General features: G+C 48.7%; 9 protein-coding genes across 9 annotated transcripts; 3 read left to right on the top strand and 6 right to left on the bottom strand.

The window, feature by feature from the left end:
- Positions 1-810: 810 nt before the first annotated feature.
- On the bottom strand, positions 811-1,326 carry K444DRAFT_184953 (uncharacterized protein). Its single transcript, XM_024870866.1, has one exon. It carries the CDS (start codon positions 1,201-1,203, stop codon positions 907-909), a length of 297 nt encoding a protein of 98 aa, XP_024742589.1. The 5' UTR covers positions 1,204-1,326; the 3' UTR covers positions 811-906.
- On the bottom strand, positions 1,011-2,337 carry K444DRAFT_184949 (uncharacterized protein). Its single transcript, XM_024870865.1, has one exon. It carries the CDS (start codon positions 2,203-2,205, stop codon positions 1,309-1,311), a length of 897 nt encoding a protein of 298 aa, XP_024742588.1. The 5' UTR covers positions 2,206-2,337; the 3' UTR covers positions 1,011-1,308.
- A 951-nt stretch (positions 2,338-3,288) lies between these two features.
- K444DRAFT_608254 (uncharacterized protein) lies at positions 3,289-3,728 on the top strand. The gene has a single exon (XM_024879343.1). The coding sequence runs from the start codon at positions 3,446-3,448 to the stop codon at positions 3,704-3,706; it is 261 nt and encodes an 86-aa protein (XP_024742587.1). The 5' UTR covers positions 3,289-3,445; the 3' UTR covers positions 3,707-3,728.
- On the top strand, positions 3,410-5,074 carry K444DRAFT_703631 (uncharacterized protein). Its single transcript, XM_024888070.1, has 3 exons — positions 3,410-4,028; positions 4,104-4,884; positions 4,940-5,074. Exons 1-2 carry the CDS (start codon positions 3,703-3,705, stop codon positions 4,843-4,845), a joined length of 1,068 nt encoding a protein of 355 aa, XP_024742586.1. The 5' UTR covers positions 3,410-3,702; the 3' UTR covers positions 4,846-4,884; positions 4,940-5,074.
- K444DRAFT_581922 (acid protease) lies at positions 4,940-7,001 on the bottom strand. Its single transcript, XM_024877768.1, has 2 exons — positions 6,677-7,001; positions 4,940-6,624 (listed from the first exon to the last, which is right to left on the bottom strand). Exons 1-2 carry the CDS (start codon positions 6,848-6,850, stop codon positions 5,335-5,337), a joined length of 1,464 nt encoding a protein of 487 aa, XP_024742585.1. The 5' UTR covers positions 6,851-7,001; the 3' UTR covers positions 4,940-5,334.
- A 1,808-nt stretch (positions 7,002-8,809) lies between these two features.
- K444DRAFT_608252 (uncharacterized protein) lies at positions 8,810-9,972 on the top strand. The gene has a single exon (XM_024879342.1). It carries the CDS (start codon positions 9,056-9,058, stop codon positions 9,611-9,613), a length of 558 nt encoding a protein of 185 aa, XP_024742584.1. The 5' UTR covers positions 8,810-9,055; the 3' UTR covers positions 9,614-9,972.
- Positions 9,973-10,142: 170 nt separating this feature from the next.
- K444DRAFT_581919 (uncharacterized protein) lies at positions 10,143-11,425 on the bottom strand. The gene is made up of 2 exons (XM_024877767.1): positions 11,209-11,425; positions 10,143-11,137 (listed from the first exon to the last, which is right to left on the bottom strand). Exons 1-2 carry the CDS (start codon positions 11,364-11,366, stop codon positions 10,255-10,257), a joined length of 1,041 nt encoding a protein of 346 aa, XP_024742583.1. The 5' UTR covers positions 11,367-11,425; the 3' UTR covers positions 10,143-10,254.
- Positions 11,426-12,354: 929 nt separating this feature from the next.
- K444DRAFT_659845 (cytochrome P450) lies at positions 12,355-14,202 on the bottom strand (the record flags this gene model as incomplete). The annotated part of the gene is made up of 5 exons (XM_024886398.1): positions 12,355-13,442; positions 13,495-13,563; positions 13,612-13,699; positions 13,750-13,917; positions 13,960-14,202. 5 exons carry the CDS (start codon positions 14,200-14,202, stop codon positions 12,355-12,357), a joined length of 1,656 nt encoding a protein of 551 aa, XP_024742582.1.
- Positions 14,203-18,788: 4,586 nt separating this feature from the next.
- On the bottom strand, positions 18,789-20,654 carry K444DRAFT_608250 (uncharacterized protein). Its single transcript, XM_024879341.1, has one exon. It carries the CDS (start codon positions 20,562-20,564, stop codon positions 18,942-18,944), a length of 1,623 nt encoding a protein of 540 aa, XP_024742581.1. The 5' UTR covers positions 20,565-20,654; the 3' UTR covers positions 18,789-18,941.
- Positions 20,655-20,723: the final 69 nt, after the last annotated feature.

The following is a 20,723-nucleotide window of genomic DNA, read 5'->3' as shown; positions in this document are numbered from 1 at the left end:
TCAGGTTTGCGGCCTTGGAATTCGAGATAACACCAGGATGGGAGTCATATCTATGTCCCAAGCTGACGGGTTAGGTAATGACTCCTAATGAATATTATTTTCATTTTATAAAGTTCCAGGGGTTGTGACGTTCCAATTACCAATAGGTGGAGCTGAAATCTTGATAGCCGTTCAAACCGTTCCTCTCTTGCACGTAACGTTTCTGTTGTGGTAGTCAGCATGAGAATAATATTAATGCAACTGCCTTCTTTCAACGCCTTCGAGCAATCCTTAAGCTGTCTTTTCTTTGGGACGGATATTAAATCGCCTAAGGTATGGGGGGAAAGCTTAAGGCAGGAAGCAGAATGCTAACTACAAGAGCGACTATGTCCGTTCCTCTTCCCAAGGGAGATAATGCTCAGTCACTACTCACACAGGAAAAGATAGTAATATTGGTCGCTATTCCCACTCGTAGTCCAAAGGTACCCTGCCATAGTCCGTACTCTCGTCCTATCATCTGTAGATAATTGACCTGGAAGACACCATATGAGGTGGAAGGCTGAAGTTGTTCTGTTGTTCTGTTGTTCTGTTGTTCTGTCAAAGCTGGTTGCAATCCAATCCAAACTCCTGGTCCCACATATTGTATCCAACTGTTTCATTCTCAGCCCTTGTCTGATGTTGAGTGTTAAGCCGAAGCTCTCGTATCCTTGAACGGCGGTGTGCCGAAGCATCATCGATCTGGCGGCGATCCTCCAGCCGGCTAGTGATTGTGGTGGCACGTGAGTTAGTCAGGTAATACTGAAAACGAAAGCTATTTTGGGTTGCCAAAAACCGTCAATAGATTGTGACCCGTACTATAGACAGTTCAATTGACCGTCGCTATTGACCTCGATATCTATCTAGTGGTGGGAAGCTGCAGCGCCGCAATTAACGCAGCAATGACATAGACCCATCGCTGATGTGATGGCGTATGGGAAACCGGTGATGTGGGGTGTGGTTGATGAAGCTAATAGTGAAGAGAGTGCGACTGGGGTGGGATATTGTTGTTTTAATAATTTTGAGGCCGGGAGGCCTGTGGAGGGGAGATGGTATGCTGATTTGAAAGGACAGTGAACCTGTGCTGGAATTGCGACACAAGATAAGGGTGCTTAACCAAAAGGCATAGCAAAATACACAGACGAAACATTTCTGATTTTGGGCAATTTTAGTACTAAAACATAGCATGAAACCAGGGGCAACTGCCTTGGCACCAAGAACACACTGTGAACTCTCATCGCAGCTACTCGGCTGATTGAGGTAAAAAAAACGTTGCGTGAGGCTGCCCGCGGCTTAGACTAAGACGAATGAGTCTATAGAGACCGTGTCGTAATCATCATCTAGCTCAGCTTCATGCCGCCTTGCCTCTTCGGCTTTTTTGGCTTCGTCATCATGCTCCTCCTTATGTTGCTCGGTGTGACCCACAGCTGGACCTAACCCCGGGAAATTCTTGTCTTGATCTTCGTTGTGCAGCTCTGGTTCCTTCTCTGCTTCCACGTGCTTCCCTTTCCCCAAGTCGCCAAATCCCTCCAGATCCCTCACCATCGTAAGCTCCTCCTCGTTCCTCAACACCCACACTATCAATTGCTTGATCTTTGTATCGAGCCTGTGGAGTTCCTTGCGGTCAACCCCATTCGCCCTTAACATTTCCATAATCCTACCCAGTCCCCCCAACCGATTCACATCTGGTATTTCAGCCACTCTATTCTTTCCCAATCTCTCCCGTTCATCCCTCGCGGCGTCGACCAAAAGCTTTTCGATCTCTCCCAGCGCGGGCTCTTTCCTAGCTAGCTTGGATAAGCCCAAGCTATCTATGAACTCTCCTATATTGAAAGTGTGGACAGCCAACTCCTCTTCTATTTTCTCGAGTCCAGCACCCCCTTGATCGCCGATTTCTAGGACATCTGATTTGCTGAGAGAGTCAATCAGATCTTGGGCTTCGCAAAGAGTATTTTGGAGGTCGTATTGGATCTGTAGCCATTCTCCGTGCCGATCGCTGCACCGTTTTCGTAGGAGCGAGTTGGGGTTCGAGGCCTTGAAGATAAGGGACGAAAGTTTGGTATGGATATCGACGAGATAAGGACTGAGGACCGAGAGGGTGCTCTCTGGGTTCTCTTGGATAGCGATGGTAATTACGATTGTCTGGTGATAAATAGGCTCGAAGTCCTCGGGGCTGAACTCCTTGGCCATCGCTGCATCTGGGTCACTAGCGATTGAAGGTAGTCAGGTTGAGCTGACCCTGGGTTTGCTCCTGCAGTATCTGGGAGTTGTATGGCTTTGGGGACAATATCAAGACTTGATGACGTTGGTGTTGGAGATTTGGGGTGTCAGAAATGAGGCTGCGTCTGCCTAAGATCACGGGTTGAGAGGTGCAGCAAGATGGGGAAGCAAGGAAGTTGATAGGCGAGGAAGCGAGACAACGTCTGGAATATGTATATACCCGCATATAAAGTTGATCACACAGCAATGTAGAGAAATAAAAAGTTAAAGCTAAAAGAAAGGGTTAACTTTTCACAGGAGATGGAAGTTAGAGAAAGCGTAAGATTTAATGGGAATGGTCGGCGAAATGACTGGGCCATATTCACCCTAATACATACTACTTTGGAATCACTAGGGCTTCGGTTATATTGGGCATGCAACAACGTCGGAGAAACTTTTGACGTTCTCAGATTTCATCATAATAATCTTGGCCTCAACTCTTCGTCACGTTATGCGACTTCTGCTCAAATATTGATCTAGACCAGTTGGCGAATCCCGAGGGCTACAAGCACTACCCAAGTTGCGCCGATTTGATTCAGGCAGCCCAAAATGGGTGCGAGTCGTGTCAGTTGATCTGGCAGTCGCAGTGGGTACCTGTAGGAGGAGATCTTGGAAAATGGTATGATCTAGGTTCGTTAGACACGCAAATAACTGAAAGAGCAGTAAACCCAATCCCGGGACGTTACGAAAGAATACGGGTCGGTCAAGAAACAAGGTACGAAAGACATCAGACAAGGCTGAACGAGGCAAACATATCGGAGTTGAGTGATTATATCTCTCCAGAGTCTCCATATCTCTGGTGTTTCTTGATGGTTGCTGCAAATTCTGATGCGTATTATGTGCAATTCTATGCCTTCTCCAATGCAATCCTCCGGCGTCAGGTATTGACGATAAGCATAGATGATTGAAGCTCCGGCTACGTAAGACTTCGACCCTTGGCGCAGAGGCTAGGGAGAAATTGGCTTCGTACCGTAGCTGGCTAGCTCACAGAGTGTATCTCCAGTCATGAGACCTGTTCCCATCAATCCTCGGACAAGATTTTCCCACCAACCCGGGTGATTGATGTTGGCCATCAGACGGTTCCGAGATTCCTTTCCTGTGCACGTGCGGAGATGAATTCCAAGAATGGGTTACTCTGAGCCACTGTTGGGGACAGAACCCACCACTCAAGATGACCGTATCATCGCTTCCGGATCATCAACGAGGACTACCTTTAGATAAACTCCCTAAGCTTTTCCATGACGCCGTTTTGATAACAAGAGACTTGGGGTACAGATATCTCTGGATTGATTCCCCGGTATTGTTCAAGACAGCAGAGAAGATTGGATGCGGGAGAGCGCACACATGGAAAAATATCTATAAGCACTCTGTGTTTACGATTTCGGCTGATAATTGCCGCGATAGTCGAGACAACACAGCCCTATTCAGATGAATTATGTGAAACAGAGATGCTGCAGCTTGAAATCACAGTATCATAGCGAAATGCACGCTTTCAGACAACGCGAATGGAATCAGAATTATAAGTCAAATCACAGCCTTTTGGGTTCCCGCGCTTGGGCTGTTCAGGAGCAGGTCCTTTCACCTCGCACTTTGCACTGGACGCCTTTGCAAATTGCCTGGAGCTGCCGATGTATTACTCGCTCAGAGGAAGATCCATCTGGGTCTCAGCCGAAGGGTCCCCCAGACGATATTTACCTCTACCAAACCAAATTGATCTGTTTGCCACAGGAGGGGCTACAGATTGCCAAGGAGAAGTACTCTCGGCAAGGTCGGGAATGTGATCCTCTGTAACTTTGGTACCGTTTGGTTATCCAGCTCTGCGCTCGAAGTATCACCTTCGAGGAAGACTCCCCATCAGCTATTTCAGGTCTAGCAAAAGAGGTTAATCCGCATTTTGGAAAGGAGTACCTGGCTGGAATATGGGCTCATGACATTTACAACGGACTCCTCTGCTCAGCAGGTGCCCACGCTTCGTATCCTTCAACTTACGTGGCGCCGTCATGGAGCTGGGCATCAATCAAAATGGGACGTCTTGTGCATCCCGCTTGCATTCCCCTGAACGAAACTTTCTACCTCGATCAGTCCGTAATCGTCAAGCCTACTGCCAAAATTCTTGAGACACACTTCACCTACGCTGGGGGAGATGACTTTGGCCCGATTGTATCTGGGAAGCCACGAATCAATGCCCCTTTCAATATGACTAGCTCGTTCGCGAAGAATGAGATTAGACTTCCGTGGGTCGAAGATACAGTCCCGTTATCGAGTGAGGAACTCGAACCTTTCGTGTGCAAATTACAGCCTTCTACCATAACTTGTTGGCTGGATGTTCGCCTTGAAGGAGATTACGCGGTGTTATATTCCCATCTAGGCGTGAGTGGAGCTGCTTTTGTGCATATTACCTTTCTTGCTAGCAGTCATTTTCTTATACCTGGTCTCAATAACTACCCTCGGCAACATTTTTATAGGGATGCTTCAGCATCAGAATTGGGCTTCAATTTTAGAGCCAGTAGTTGGAGATGCAGACGAGTGGAAACGGATCGGTGTTGCAAGAATCGCGGATGGATTGACTGATGGATGGGAGTGCCGAGAATTTGCCATAGGGCCATATATGTACGCAACCCCAAAAAGCTGTAATCGAATTGACTACAAGTTAACTTATTAACAGAACCGGTAAAAGTGTTAACCTGGGTCTCAAGAGGGCCGTCGTCAAGTTGTGCTTCGCTAATTCCCACTCCTCGCTCACAAGTCGTTCAAGGTTTCAATGCCTCACCATGAATTAATGTTTTATAGTGAACTTAATAAACAGTTCAGTATGATTTGATCGTCGCTGGTTCGGTGTTTCTATTTAATTACATTTCTGCTAGGAATTTGAGAAACTTCACGAAGCATTCACTAGGAATGGTGATAATTAGCGATGATGATACTTCAAAAGTGTTTGAAAGGTGTTGATCAGAAGAGTTCACGGTCGGTGTCATGGGTCGCACTGAGCCGGTCACTGGAATGGAATATCCAAATCTGCTTGTAATCTTACTTTTACTCCCTAGACTTTATTTCAGCTTCTTACAGCAAACAGGCAAGGCCCACAATCCCAACCATTACACCAAAATCCACACCATTCAAACGATTTCCAGCCGACGGCTTCGTAGACGTACTCGGCTGCGCTGAGCCCGTGCTGCTTGGCCCACCTTTCGTACTGGTAGGCGTATTCGTTCCCGTCGCAACCGCCCCAGTAGCAGACAATGAAGGAATCACCTTAGTACCAGCCGCGATCTCCATAATCTGACTCTTTCCAGGGTTCGGATTCGAGGGCGCAAGACCAATCTGGTGGGTATCGAGATCAACCACATAATACGCGTAACGCAAAAAGTTGTCACCGAGGATGTTACCGAATCCAGCTCTGGTGGGGCTGACCATGAAGAGACAGGTCCCATTGGGCAGGTGGCTGGATGCTGGTATGTTGTAGCCCTTGTATAAATCGTCGGTTGGGCTGATGACTAGGTCACTAAAGGGGATCGAGATTTTCAGACCGGGGAAGCCGATGTCCAGGGTTGCGGATGAGCTTCCGAGCGCGCAATCGCAGACGCCGAAAGTAGCACCACCGGGGAGAGTGAGAGCTTGTACACCGAAGGTTTTGTAGATATTCCCGACCAAGCCTGAGGGAAGAAGGAGGTTTGGATTTCCTGTGTCGAGCGTTGCGACTGCTGGCAATTCGGTGGAGTTTGCGTTTAGTGGTTTGCTTCCTCCTACCCCGATTGATGTGATGTTGAGACTCAAGGTGATATAGAGGTTCTCGGCTGGAACATATGGGACGATTGGATACGATTGCAGTTCGCCAACGAATTTTGACGTGTCTACCCCGCCGAGGAGAACGTTGCCTCCTTTTGCTGGGTTTCGGTCCATCCAGATGCTGTAAGCAGAGGACGGGATAAGACCTGCCTTGACCAATTGGCCAAGACTGTTGTCAGTGGTTGGAGCAGGGGTACCAGGCCTGCCTTCTGGAAGATAATACGCCACGCCGAAAGTATTTGTGGTAGTATTACTAAACGTGTCGGCAACCCCAAGAACGAAATTTTCCGCTGATTTTCCGCCAAGCGTCAGAGTATCGGTGTACCAGTTGCCTGTATATTCTGAGGTTTCGTATATATCGATCATGCCTTTTCCAACTTGTTTGACTGTGGACGAGGAGTTGAGGTCGAAAGCCCCACCGAGGCATGGGCTGGGATTGGCACTTGCGCAAAAGTCGCTGGAAGCAGAGTTGAGAATCAGGTCTGAGCTGCCTGTGTCAAAAGTTGCCGAGACACTCTGTGGTGGCGTCCCGACGCTGATATTCACGAAGTAATTGAATCCTTCCTGTGCCAAAGTTGTGAGCCAACGGCACCTGGATTCGAAACTAAAAACATACGAATTGCGTTCCCATATCCACTTCGATGGTACCCCGCTTCCGCAACCTTGGTGTCTCACTGCGAATAAGTGAGTATTCAATTGGAGAAGCTCCCCTTGGCTTAACAAGGTTGAACGCAGCATCGGATACGGACGCCAAAGCACAAGCGAAGCTGATGATGGTAGAGGATTTCATGATGAGCTGTAGTGCTTGTCGTAGTTTGTGCCACTGCCTAGTAGAAAGTCGACATTAGAGAATGAATAAATGACCGGGAAAGGTCCTGAGGGACTCGCTCTTATATCGAAGAGAATGTTGAATGATGAGTGTTGGAAAATATTTAAGGGCCACATCTGGCACACGCATGAATTTCTTGAAGAGCAAAAGTCCGAGACAAGCCACTGCTGTGCCGGTGCTGGGTCATCGGAATGAACGGCAAACGGAATCTGCTTCACAATTGGCTTCTGTTGACGCAGTCAGCCAGTTAGAGGAAAATAGCCGTAAGGATCGACGGGAAGCGGATCGAGGATTCGTTATTGGTACTGGAAATGGCCTGGAGGATTCCTGTGATTGGATGAGATTCAATTGTGCTCCTCCCATTGGTCGTTCGTACCCGTAAAGAAATCCTCGCTTGGCCCCCAGGAAATCTTTTGCGGCACAGGCTTCCTTGCGCCCCCCAACCACCAGAACGGCGATCCCACAACTCGGCCCCATGGTTTATTATTATCGGGCGAGTTTGCGGTATACGGACTGAGCTCTGCAGTTTGCTCAAAGAAAAATGCCGATAAGAATCACTGAGGAGCCAACAGAATTTGCCAACAGATACACTCCGTGCTTTGCATCTCAGCCTCTCAGCCTCCCAGCCTCGGAGGTGTAGGTACCTTCGATTTCGAGGAAGAGAAGTTTGAATGTGAGAAGTCGGCGACTCGGTTAGGTGTGGAGATCCGAATTTTGTTGTTTCAGGACCCCTGAATTCAGCCCTCAGCCTCCACAACAGGGAAAGCTTCCGCGAATAGCGCCCCTGCAATCACACGGTGACCTCTAAATACCACATTGAGATCAGCATTATCCCGGAAACGAAGAACTTGTCGTTTCCTTCATCTTAGTTCAGAAGTATGTGGTTTTCATTGGGCGGCAACACGCTGTACGACGGCGAAGACTCTTCAAGAGACGAGGGCGGCAAGGCACGAAGATGTGGCACAGCCACAGCCCTTGGAAGCTCAAACTCGCTAAAATTATTTTGGGAGTAAGTGAGGGGTTAAGAGTAAGCGAAGGGGTGGATTGAAAATCTCACCATCCCAAGCATACCTTATTAGGTAAAGCTCCCGCCCTCTATAGGTCTAGTGGCACCTCGTTACCCAGTAGCAGAAACGCTTAGTAAGCAAACCAAAGTGTCACGATAAGGTGATGTTGCAGTGGTGGTAAAGAACTTGAATTGAGCTGAAGGCTGTCTGCCGGGCTAAGGAAGCACCTGGCTATACGCGAAGTCACGTGCAGCGGCACCACGTGACTGTTGCCACGTAACACAAAGCTTAGTAATAAAGGAGAATATAACTAGTTTACCATTATATAAGTTTGGTATCCAGCTAGTATGATATAAGTACTAGCTTAGCTTAAAGTATTTTAATTAATAGGTGCCTTATTTATTTAATAATTATTAAGTAAATAGTGATTTGCTATAGTCACGTGGCGGGTAATTATTCATGAATATATATTCTACTCTATTCAAATTATTTGAGCATTACGCTACTCATATTCTACTCAAAATATTCATGAATAATTCGTGAATATTTTGAACACCTTGGATACTTTTTTAACACACTGTGCAGCGAGTCCCAAGGAACACATACGAGAGGGATGCTTGTTTGCTGAGTGGTCCTTCTTGTACCACCTCGCTTGAAAACCGCAGAAGACAAAAATAGAGCTGCGGCGAGTCATTCTCCCGACTTACCTCTTCCTATCAGACCTTCACTTTTGGACTCTGGCGAATCATACACAACGCCATGAGACTCGCCGTGCGGGTGAATATTGGAAGGGTTTTGGGCGCTCTACTGGCCAGTGTATTGGTTGCATATTGACTTCAAAATGGTTGATTGCGCACTCTGGTTGGCTTGAGAGGAAGTAGCTGCGAATAAGGTTAATTGCACAGACACAGGTGCAAGCCACAGCTGGGGAAGACTGCAAGCCATCCGCGACGGTTGACCGGACTTTCATGCAGAAGAGAAGTCCTTGGCATTATTGACGTCGCAGGTAGTTACTACTTGAGTTTAAGAGCTGCAGTTCCTCGACTGCTCTTCTGTCTTGTCTTTTCAACGACCCTGCCGAGTTATCCCTCCCTCTTCTGTCCTCCCAGATGACATCGACTTTCCTCCAACCCACCTGATTGTTACCTGCGCATCTCCAATGTCCGATTCAAGATTACCCAACACCTGCACAAACTGGCAACCGGGGGGCAACGGGACATTCGAGCTTGCTTGCCTTCGCCACAGCGCTGAATGCTTCGCTCTCCCCTACGGCGGGTTAGGCTTCGCATCCCACGTCCTAACTTACTACTGCCTCATCATCAACATTCTCGGTCGCCGACCGCTGATGCCATGGAAGATGCAAAAGAACTCGCATATCAACCTTGCTCTTGGACTAGCTCAATTGATCAGTACGACGATCACGTCTATGTTGGCGACCACACGATGCGCGCAGCATGCATCGGAGTTCATCATGCTGAGCATTTGGCTGATTATGACTTCTATCGCCAGTTCACTGGCTGGCTTGCTTGGTAGAGGAAGGTGGATTTTCATTCGGTCGAAAGAAAGAGAGGAGAATCGATCTCAGGACGTGGTTGACGAATATCAATATCAACAGCGGGCAGAGCTTGCACTTGATGTCACCCAACCAGGACGAAACTTAGAGAAGCGTGCGAAATATGGACAGTGGCTCTCCTGGTTTTTGATTGGATCGTGCTGATTTACAGGAAGCATACTCGGGCTCCTCGCTGCTTTGAACACGCTGATAATCACTTGGCATACCGTGGCTGCTGCAAGAAATCTCACGTTCGGTTTTGTCGGATGCGTTGTATTCGCGGTGATCGCCTCTAGCACCGTCACCCGTTGCTAGCCAGGGGATCGTTCAACAAGGTGGTCGCAGATAATGAAATTCTTTCTCCTGCTTGGCATCTATGCACTCTTCTATATTGATTGGCTTGTGGCAGCGGTTATGGATAATTGGGCGGGTGCGCCAGACAAACTTGATAAGTCTGGAAGGGTAATTTATTGGGTCTATTTTGCTTGCAAGAGATTTGTGTTGTTCCTCAATTAGATATGGATGGCAGAAATTTGATCCTTCCAACACGCATTTCCAACTCTTGACAAGTGTGGTGGGCGTATCGGGAACAACTCTCTTTGTGGTGGTTTGCTTAAAAGGGGGCTCTTGCTGATAAATCACATCAAGTGATAAAGAATTAGCGTACGATCTGTCAGTTAGCAACTTTCTCTATCTTTCATAGACTTGATTCCTGTTAAAGTCTTCGAAATCAAGCCTTTCACCTTTGCAATAGTATATCTAGCAACACTTATACTCAACGCTCAAAGTCAGATAGGAACCCTCCCTTATGCACTTCCGCAAAACTTCAGAACCGCAGCCGTTCCCATACCTCCTGCAAACATGGCCCCTACACTCACAAAACTGCCCACACTTAACAAACTCATCCCACTAATCCCATGCCCAGACGTACAGCCTCCAGCTACTCTGGACCCAAACGTCAATAGCACACCTCCCGCCACTGCCCTCAGTGTGCCGATAATAACCTCCCCTTTGCCTCCTCCTCCACTCAACCCCAGCGCCTTGCCCAATCCCCAAGATCCGAGAACACTTCCTAAGACGAAAGAAGTGGCCTTGATACTCGGCCTCGGACTCCGCTTCCCCAATACGATAGTTCGGTAAACCCACCAGAAAACATTGCCGAGTTGTTCGTAAGCGGTAGACACACCGAGGGTGGAGCTAGTGAGGAAGAGAGATGCGAATTGGCTCAGCCCAATCAAAAGTCCCCCCACGGCACCAGGGAGCAAGACGTCAGGCTTGTCGGGAGCGAGGTAGCTGACCGAGGCGACGATGCTGAGGCAGAGGGTTTCGTAGATGGCCAAGGCTCTGGTGGAATCAATTTTCAGGACTTGATCGATGGTTAGTCTTTCCTCGATTTGTTTCGAATCGGCTTTCACTTCGGCCTGAGCAGGTCGGATGAGAGACTTTCCGTATCGAGAGTACAGGATCCCGCCTAGCAGGCCGCCGAGAAGTACGTAAGAGGCAGACGGGATACCGGTCGCGAGTTGTGGTAATACGGTCCCGGGACAAGCACCCGTGAGAGCCATTCCAACACCGAGCAGTGCACCGCCTACGAGGTTGCCGTCGTATTTGCTGAACCAGTTTAGAGTGTTGGGCGCCCTTGGTTTGCAGGCGGAGAAGTGAAGTCGGTTTGCTAGAATGATTGCTAGCCTGTTCACTTATGGTAAGCTGCGAGTTTGGAGTGGGTGGGTGGGGAAGGCCAAGGGAAAGGGGGAACATACGCAGAGGTGGCAGAAGCGCTGAAGAATGCCTTCATCATGTGGAAATCCTCGAAGTGCATTTGTTGGATGATGACTGTTGGAGAGTAGATGCCTGCTGCGGTCAAAGCTGCCCCGAAGAGCACCCCTGAGAGAATGCATCTTGGCGATAATGTCTCCATGGCTGTGCGCAGCTCTTCAGCTATAGATATCGTGATGTTGATGTTGGTTTGGATCAGACGATGGATGAGGCAGAGGAATGATTTAAAGAACAAGGCAAACGAGATTGGCGTCAGGGAAGTGGCGTTGTCCGGTTCCTTCCCACTCTCATCCACCGTTGATTGCGTGATCGAGGTTGCCCGTTGAGGTTATTCCCGTCTGACCTTCGCCAGCCGGGCTCCACATTTCCCTGAAGCGATCCGAGATAGGGGGGTAAATCTGACCTCGTCCGAACAACTGCATAAACCGTTTCGCATAGCCTCCACCATCTATTTTCACAAACAGAGGGATATCACAGCTTCGATTTTCAATTTCGGCCTCAAGAAGAAAGCCATCACGTTTACATTATCATGTTCTTTATTCGCGCAAAAATGACGTGCTAGGCACGCTATTCCTTAGTTATCGCGTGGCGCCCCCTCCTTTGTCATGATTTGGCGATCAGCAGGCCATCTCAGACATGAACGCATGTCGATCCGGGTCAAATACGAGCTATACCCACCCTATAAAATTGCTGTTGGTGTGTTGGAGTTTGAGATAGTGGAGCGAGTCGGGGATTTGAGAGAGTTGCAGAGTGGGAGGATTTGATGAGGTCGCCGAGCAGAGGGATGTAGTGGGGATGCAGTGGGAAAAGAAAAGAGTGGAGTGAGGTGGTCCTGTTTTAAAGTTTGATGTTGTGCAACTACGCACGTGTACTGCATGCAGTTGCCTTGCAACGGGATGTAACGATTGTACTATCGTCCCCGGAAATGGGGCACTGGGTAGGTTTCAGAACTCATTGAATATCCCTGACTGACTACTACAAACACTGCTGGGAAGGAGATCAGATAGGTAGTACCGCAGCGGATTCTTTCTGAACTGGATGTCCTCCTGGCGTTGGTGGTAAACAGTTATACTCTTCCTCAATGTATTGCCTCGCCTCAAGTTTGCTGCAGACAGCTGACGTGAAGAATCTCAAACAACAACTCGATCCCGGATCATAATCATCTTCTTCGTGTTCACGAGTAAAAGCCCCGAAAACTGGAAATCCCTCGGCGTGCTATCTCCCTCGATGATCTTGAAATCATATCTCGTCACCAGCGCAATCAAGATCCACTTCGCTAACACACCTGCAAACGTTCTGCCAGGGCATGCATGTCTTCCCGCGCCGAAGTACGTAGCATGATTATCGATGGCCGTAAACTGGTGTTTATTCGCATCTGCCTGGGAGCGCTGTCTCAACTTGTAGAAACGGAGGCCGTCAAATTTGTCAGGGTCGGGGAAGATTGAGGGGTCGTGGGAGAGAGCGTGGGTTGGAAAATAGACGGAGGTCCCTGGAGGCAGAAAGGTGCCGTCAGAGAGGGTGATGGGCTGGAGGACTTTGCGGCGGAAGGATGCTTTCTCATTTGTCAGTGTTTGATTCTGGAAGGAGGATAAAGGGGAAGGAAGCATAGACTCACTGACACCACCGTGCAAACGCATCGACTCCTTCATAAAGCTATCCAACTTCTTGAGCGAAGCGAATTGTTCCATAATAGGTTCTTTGTAAGCGTCCCTAGGGCCCCAAACTTTCTTGATCTCTTCTCGCAGCATGGGGATGTATTCAGGGTGTTCAGCAAGGTCGAAGAGAGCCTGAGAGATGACTCGAATAGTAGTATGCATTCCCGCCATGGCAAATCCGAGTTGCGCTCTTCCTTGAGACAGATAATCATTTTTCTTTTCCTCGGATAGCATTTCATAGACCCCATGGGCCGCGTCTCCATTTGCAGGGTGTTGAAGCGCCTCCTCAACAACTCGTGCAGCTAAACCGGCGTGCATCCAGGAAACCCACATGTGTGGGATCATGTACTTGGCAACCGACCGGAGCCAGCGAGGCCAGAAGTTGAGGAAATAGATTGCGATGAAGAGGTCTCGGGGGTAGGTGATTGTTGCCATGATCCATTCCGGGTTCTTTCGGCTTGGTTGGCCTTCTTTGGTGCCGATAGGATGACCAAGGAAGATTCGGGAAGCGATTGCGGCGACTATCTGGACAAGCTTAGGATGAGCTTGAATTGGTTGCCAACCTGGTTTGAATTATTATAAACTCCACGTCGAAACTGACTTGCATAAACTTACCGCCATACCTTTGGAACTGCCAAGGAAACAATCCTGAAAGCTCCTGCTTCACAATTGCTGAGTACTTTGCTACAAAGATGTCAGCAATATCCTCAACGTCAAAAGGAAATTACTTACCAACATTCTTGTCAAGATTTTGTTTTGTCCATGTAATCCATTCCTGGTTTCCAGGGTCAGGAAACATGGTATGCTCGGTCTGGAACAACTGCAACCCATTAGTGGGTTTCTCTTTATCCAAACACTCACAGAACTTACCTCCTTAACACCGTCGGATATGGAGAGAACGTTGTCGGGAAAGGCCTCGATTTCGTCCATCAGGTTAGGGGGGATAAAGACTTGAGGGCCGTCGGGATCAAAAACTTGGAAGACTTTGCCGGGAAACTGCAGCAAAAACACTGTCAACACAGCATCGGAGCAAACAATCTGCCCAGAGGCAGAATAGGACAGTGGCAGACAGTGACAGACCTTTATGTACGCTTGTTGAACCAGACTGGCGGCATTATCCTTCCAGCAACGTGCCTGCATCCACCGTGATTGATTGAGGGACGGCAGTGCCAGGCCTTTCTGTGGGCGCAGAATGGAGGGGAGGAGTATGGAAAGATCTACAGAGCAGATGATAGTGCAAACAGAGATTGTGAAGATGAAAGCAATGCTAAAGGGAACGAGGAGCTTGTGAGCAATGCTCGCCAACTCCGGAAGACTCAACATTGCGATAATGACGCGTTGATGTTGAGGAGAGGGAGCAGTAGGACAAAGAAAAATCAAGAAGGGCTAGGTTGGTGGAGTAGGTCGAAGAAAAATTGAGGGAAAAAATGGCGGGCTTTTTCTTCTAAAGGCGGCGAGATATTGCAAAGTCGAGTCGATGCCGTACTCCAATGTCTTGACCACCGTATTATCTATGTATATATATTCACAATTACACTTCCAATGTCGAAATATTGATATCTGCCTTGCGTATTAATTATGAATTTACTGATAACTCAACTAGACAATACTCTCCACATATCCAACGTAGTCTAGACTCCAGACAACATTCTGCAGAGCCGTTCCTGTAAGTTTCCTTGTTGTCTAGTCAGAATAGTTCTTCTACCAAATGAAAGAGACAGTGCAGCATTTCTACCATGCAGGTATGCGAAAGAATCCGAAAGGAACCTTGGTCATTGAAAATGAGAATTGAAAAAGGGGGGTTGATCACGTGGGACAATCGCTCACATAACATGCATGATCATAAATTTACTACTATTCCCCCACCCACATTATCCATTTTATCTCCACTATTACCCACCGGCATTGACCACGGCCAGTCATCCACTTTGTGATTGTTTTGAATATCGGTCGTGATTCCCCAGACAACAAGTCCATGCCCGTGCGCAAGTCATCACGTCCAAGTTTTGAGAATATTTATTCCTGCCCCAATCTCAGATGGCGTCAGTCTTCCGACACTCAATTCCTCTTCAAGCAAGACGACTCTTGGTATTCGAGATATTCGCTCCAAATCTGCTTCACCCAAAGTCTTGGAGCTCTTGCGCCCATCTTCACCCGGCAACCAGCTGTGAAATTCAAATAAGGACACTCTACTATCGCTATAGATTCTAACCTCCTGCTTACACGGAAGTGCACGCTATCTAAGACCCCCGGATGGGGAATACCACGACTTTGAGCAATACCACGACGCACCCATGGAATGAGATGGCGGGCCCAAATACTCCGGCTACGAGACGTAAGGGATGGGGGTACGGACATTAGAGAAAACCTGGGACGATCTCTAGGGCTTAGGTTTATTGGGCTATGGATTCGTTCGCTTCAGTGTAATATCTTGAATATTTTTACTCGATAGAAGCAGCCACAACGCCCCCTTCTAGACATGGCTTAGGATAACATTGTCGGCTCCTAGCAGACGAGGACTCCATATTTCTCTTCTTAATTGGCTCTCATTTCTCCGACGAGTACCGAATCTTCGCACATATTTCACTATTCCCGCTCTACGTAATACATTTTGCATCAATTATGACGCAGCGGTACGAGTACTCGTGTTGTCTAGAAGTCTGAACTCCCTGTCTAGTGGAAAATTTAAATTTCGCGTGCAGTACTTGTTCTGGGTAACAGGAGCCTATAAAGGTGCTTACAGGTTCATGCACGTTCCGTTCTAGCTGGTGTTCGTACTAGATCTCGGTACCGTGTCGCGGGTTTCAGGGTGTTCCAACTTCCATGACCCCTAAAAGGGGCCTCTCGCCTAACGGCATCTAGAGTTGTTCTGGTTGAATCCAATGGTAATGCAGCATGCAGCGCCAGAGCATGTAACTAGCCTTGACACAAAAGCTGGTCCTTGCCCCCGCTGTCAAATTGAAGCCATGTCAGAAGGGAAACAAGAAAACTGTTCCTTTTCCTCTGCCGAACATGGCATTAGGTGTACCGGAGAAGGTCAGGACATTGTAATTAAAGCTAATCACGAATTTCCATTCTTTGATTTGTGGGCAACCTTGATGAACTGGATAAACCGATTTGCAGCCATGTTGCACTTGCTTGCCAATGAGGGTTCTGCAAACCCAGAGTCTCTGTAGCTTCCGTAGTATCCGTCGGCCAACCTGATGGCTCAAATTTCTGAGTCGATAGCTCTCACGAGCCTTAGAGCAGCTAAGGAACACTCTGTGCTCCCTCGTCGATACCCTTCCTCCCCTACCTGTTGCCTTTCCGTGTAGATTTCATGACCAGGCGTTTGATCGCTATTGACAAGAAACCGGCCATCTTTCCCTTTCGAGAAATCCGTGGAAAGAAAGGTTGAATAGCTGAATAGGAGAGAGTTTTGTCTTCTGGGACACTCAAAACAGAGCGTAGAGGTTGCCACTGCCAGAATCACCATCTGAACCAACCTGTTGCTCCGTGTCAGTCTCCAAGTCAGAAGGCGCTATCATTTCGCCATTCCTTTTCCTGTCCATTTTTATTCTCCTTTCTCAAAACAAACGCTGGAAGTTTAAGGACAAAAATAGGACAAAAGGAACTCTCAAACTCCCAGAACTACTCCCCTCCGTTGCACCTATATCCCCTTCCACCTGATCAGGACTCAGGAGCAGGCAACTCCACTCCGTCCTCCTTCTGTAACCCCTCTATCTCATGCGCAGCCTCGTGCACATCGCCTTTCTCTATCTTCGGTGCTCTGTAGCTAACGTGTGATTTAAACCCCAGGAGCTGACGCAGAAGCTAAGTTTATTGATGAATCGCCTGTTTGTAGATAAGTTATGGCATTAGAGAAGCAAGGGCGGATTGTACGACAATGCTATAGGAGGCACACGGCCTAAATGGCGATTGACGAATGCCACGAGGGAACACTGTCGCATGCGCCAATGGGAGAGGGCTGTAGTTGGAGATTTTGGGCGGACTGAATTGGCTGGATTGGGAGGGATGGTCTACATACGAAGGGTGGTTGGGAAGAAAGAGCGAAGGCTATGTGTGGATGAGATGGAGATTATTTGTATGCATTTGGATGGCGGAGTGAAGAAGTGGATTGCGGGAGCGGGAGCGGGTGAGACCGTGATGCTTCATGTGAGTATGTCTTCGACTGGCCTAGTATTTTTGCGATGTAGGCTGACGATACTTAACTTCTCTATTCGCAAACCGGTGTGGGACGAGCGTTTGGTTTTGCAGCGTTAAGCTGAACCTGTCGACGGATTACCGGCTATGATTTCCGCCAACAATGACAGGGGGATAATTAAAGAGGGGAAGAGGCTGCGTGGCAGGATCTCTGTATCTTTCTGCTCTGTTCCATTCAATTTTGCTTGCTCCTCACGAGAAGACATAACAGCTGTTCTCCAAGTGCCTTGCACCAACCCCGCCTTGCAATACATGGAATATATTAAAGTTGTCGGTTGAGGTTGCGTCTGTTCTTGTGGCAGTTCACACGAGGCTACGGCGGCGCGATGAAGGCATTCCGCATCGTGACTTTGTTTGCTGCGTGAGCTCTTGCACAAGCAGCCCTTCCAACGTGTGCTGTGAGAGCCCCATAGTCTTTTCAGTAGCTTTCTCTTGAGTCATACAGCTAATAACTCAGCAGTCGTGCGTGGCCAAATCAGCCGTTACTGCGAGCAGGAGCAGTTCATCAGGCTCTCCAACATCGTCACCAGTAACGACTGGACCTACCACCCCTAAGCATAAACATGGTCTCTCCCAACGGACGAACCAATGCACTCCATCTCAAGAAAAGAACTTGCTATATTGGCGAAGAGGTATAAACCAGATGAAAGCCGTATTGCGGCAGAGAACCCAATACTCGCTGTTCAAAGTAAAGAACTTACAACGACGGCAAATGGTCATGAGCTAGAGGGGAGTTCCACGGCGGAGCTTCAAAGCCCAGCTCAGGCGCCTCAACAGACGTTTAGTCAACCTTTCCAGCCTCTGGCCATAGAACCCTCTGTCGGTAGTTATGGGAGTAACCCCGAAAGTAGAGTGGCGCACGATGCAGTGTCCTTGGGCGCCTCCAGTAGTACCCCGCTTTCGGTGGCGCGAGTTCGTCTCGAATGGACGAGCTGAGAGAAAAGCGGGAGAAGATTTGAATTGAGAAGGAAAGATTGCTGAAGTTGCAGGAGCTGGATGAGCTGGAAGCTGCGGTACAGCGGGAGATGCTGGAAGAAGAACGGAGGGCAAGAAGGGATTTGTCTCCTAGATGATACTTCAAAGGGGTTTGAGTGAGCTATGTGAGGCATAAATGACCCGCAGTCAGAGCTCCATGCACACCGAACACAAAGACACGAGCAAACCCGACTAGTCACTCGACTAATCATATCTTGGGTTCGATGATGTAGGAACGCAATCAGGCAGTTGCTATTGCGGCGGAACTCTATCACGCCGACATTTGTGGAATTCTATGTTCCCGGAACATTTGGAAAATTGAAGCTATATGAAACAATGTTGAGACGGACATTCACTCTCCACTCCACACCCCATAATTCCATGTCCGGGGGTCACTTCCACTTCAGTTACGATGTGAAATAAACCTCAACCCTTTCCACTCGGGAGGACTCCGGGATGAGCCTAATGTACGGGACGTTGTGGAATATTGGACCTGCAGATGGCAGAGCGCCCACTCGAGCCTAACCATGAAGATTAACGGTCATGGATATAGTTCAGGAGCGAGTGAAAATGAGAGGCGTACTGGGTCCGAAGGGTACGTGAACGCAGCGTTGAAAAGCGATCTATAATGTGAAGGAATGTTGACCTGAGTATGTTCTCGGTAGGCACTTGCCAGGCGCGGGAAGAAGATTGGGTTGTGTTAGAGCCGCAAAATTCAGATTGATGGAAGGCTGAAGAAGCATTTTTGGTATATGGCAGCTGGCCACTGGCCAGGCCTCGTAATCCTTCATCATCTTTGTAGATCAGCACCCATATATAAATCTTCCGCTTAATGCCCAGTATACAACACACGTATCGTACACCCAATCTTACCCACAAATATATCACCTTAACCGCCCAAGCTCCCTCCCATCTCTCCTTCGGGCTATTAGGAACCATGCACAAGACATCCAACTCATCAAAATCCCAACCCACGCATAAGCCGGCATCCTGAACCTCGCCATAACAGGCAACAAGAACGCTGCTCTCGGCACAAACAAGAAAGCCGTCGTCAACGGACTCGTAGCTCTCGTCAATGCCATCGTTGCCCAGAACACGGCCCAGCTTCCTGTACCGCTACACAGCACCATCAGCCAGTGGAAGAAGACGTCTAGGATGTAGCGGTTGCGCCAGATGATTGCGAGTTCACCGGATAGGATGACGATGGGTGTGAAGATCAGGATGCTGAGGAGGGAGGTGTAGTGGAGGAGACGCCAGTAAGCGCGAGCTTCTTCTCTAGAACCGGAGAAATCGGGGGAAGTATTGGATGATGGGAAGCTCCCGAGAAGATCGCCTTGCGGGACCAGAGACGCGACGAGGGATTTGTAGGTTCGTTGGAGTTGGACTGGATAAAGGGCTACGAAGATGGAAGAGAATACTCCTGATGCGACGCTCTCCCATGTGACTTGGATGCTGGTTTGCGGGACTGTGGCAATGGCTAGAGTAAGGGTTGCAGTGAGGGCGGAAGCGATCGTGGAGACGCTGTGTTGTGTTCCTCCCAGGAAGTAAGTGAAGAATAACGCCAAAGGTACAATGGCAATCCGTGCTAGGATGTATATCTGGAGCTGGGCATATGCAAACGAAAGGTTGGAGAGTACCACTTTCGCAACGAATATGACCGCACAAGGTAGGACCAGCTTTGCAATCTGCAAATCGAATTCGAAGAGACCACCTCCTGCGATTCCTCCCGTTTTATATGCGGTCCACCTCGAAACATGGTCCCAGAACCCCGCATCCTTCCCTTCATGAAACCCCGCTGCAGAGGGCGATTGCAACGGCCTCGAAGGCGCAACTCCCCCAGAGAACCCAGAACTATTCAAACAGGGACTAACCCAACGCGTAATGTATGCTGAAAGCAGCAGACATCCATGTGCGATTAGCATCTCGATTAGCGTTGTCGTCAAGGGATAGGGGAACTTGTATACTCCGGCTATCAAGGGGATCAGGTTGGTGTGTGAGGTGTAGTTTTCTTGCAAATACCCACTCCACAGAATAATACGATTCATAATCGCCAAACTAATCTGACAGCCCCCTAGCCAGAGAACAAGTATCCCGATGTATAGCTGCCAGCCCAGTGGTGTATTGAAGAAGAATTGTCCGGCTCCTCCACCGTATACGAACAGTCTCCAGCCTGTGTACTTGGCTCCATCTTGCATGAAGAATGGCTGCTGTGCTGAGCTCGGATTGTCCCCCCAATCGTCATCGTCTGTGTCTGGATTCAAAGTCGAGTCTGATTGTCTGCGGGCAGGAGAGGCGGATCCGGAGATGTTGATCAAAGGAATTGAAGCTGGGTGGAGTTCATTGTAACCGGAGGGAGGCATTCTCGAGCGCTCCCCCTCGCCGTCAGAGTCGAGGCTGCCAGAGGATCTACTCTGACGGTGGTTTGACCGGGGTCTGCCAGTAGAAACGAGATATTGCAGAGCAGGGCGGAAAGGATTAGGGGATTCGGTATTCCGAGGAGAGAACATGTGCGCCTAGTGTACTCTCTCTCTCTCGTGTCTTCATGATTTCATCTCATGGTTGGTGTTCGTAATGGCGTTTCTGAGGTTGCACAAAACTTGGGGTCAATTCCAGGAGCTGGCGTGGCCGGATGTACCTTGCAGCTTGACTCCCTGCGCGGCAAAACG

The sequence above is a fragment of the Hyaloscypha bicolor genome (assembly GCF_002865645.1).
Source record: "Hyaloscypha bicolor E unplaced genomic scaffold K444scaffold_16, whole genome shotgun sequence".
NCBI lineage: Eukaryota > Fungi > Ascomycota > Leotiomycetes > Helotiales > Hyaloscyphaceae > Hyaloscypha > Hyaloscypha bicolor.
This window is presented reverse-complemented; position numbering and strand designations above follow the sequence as displayed.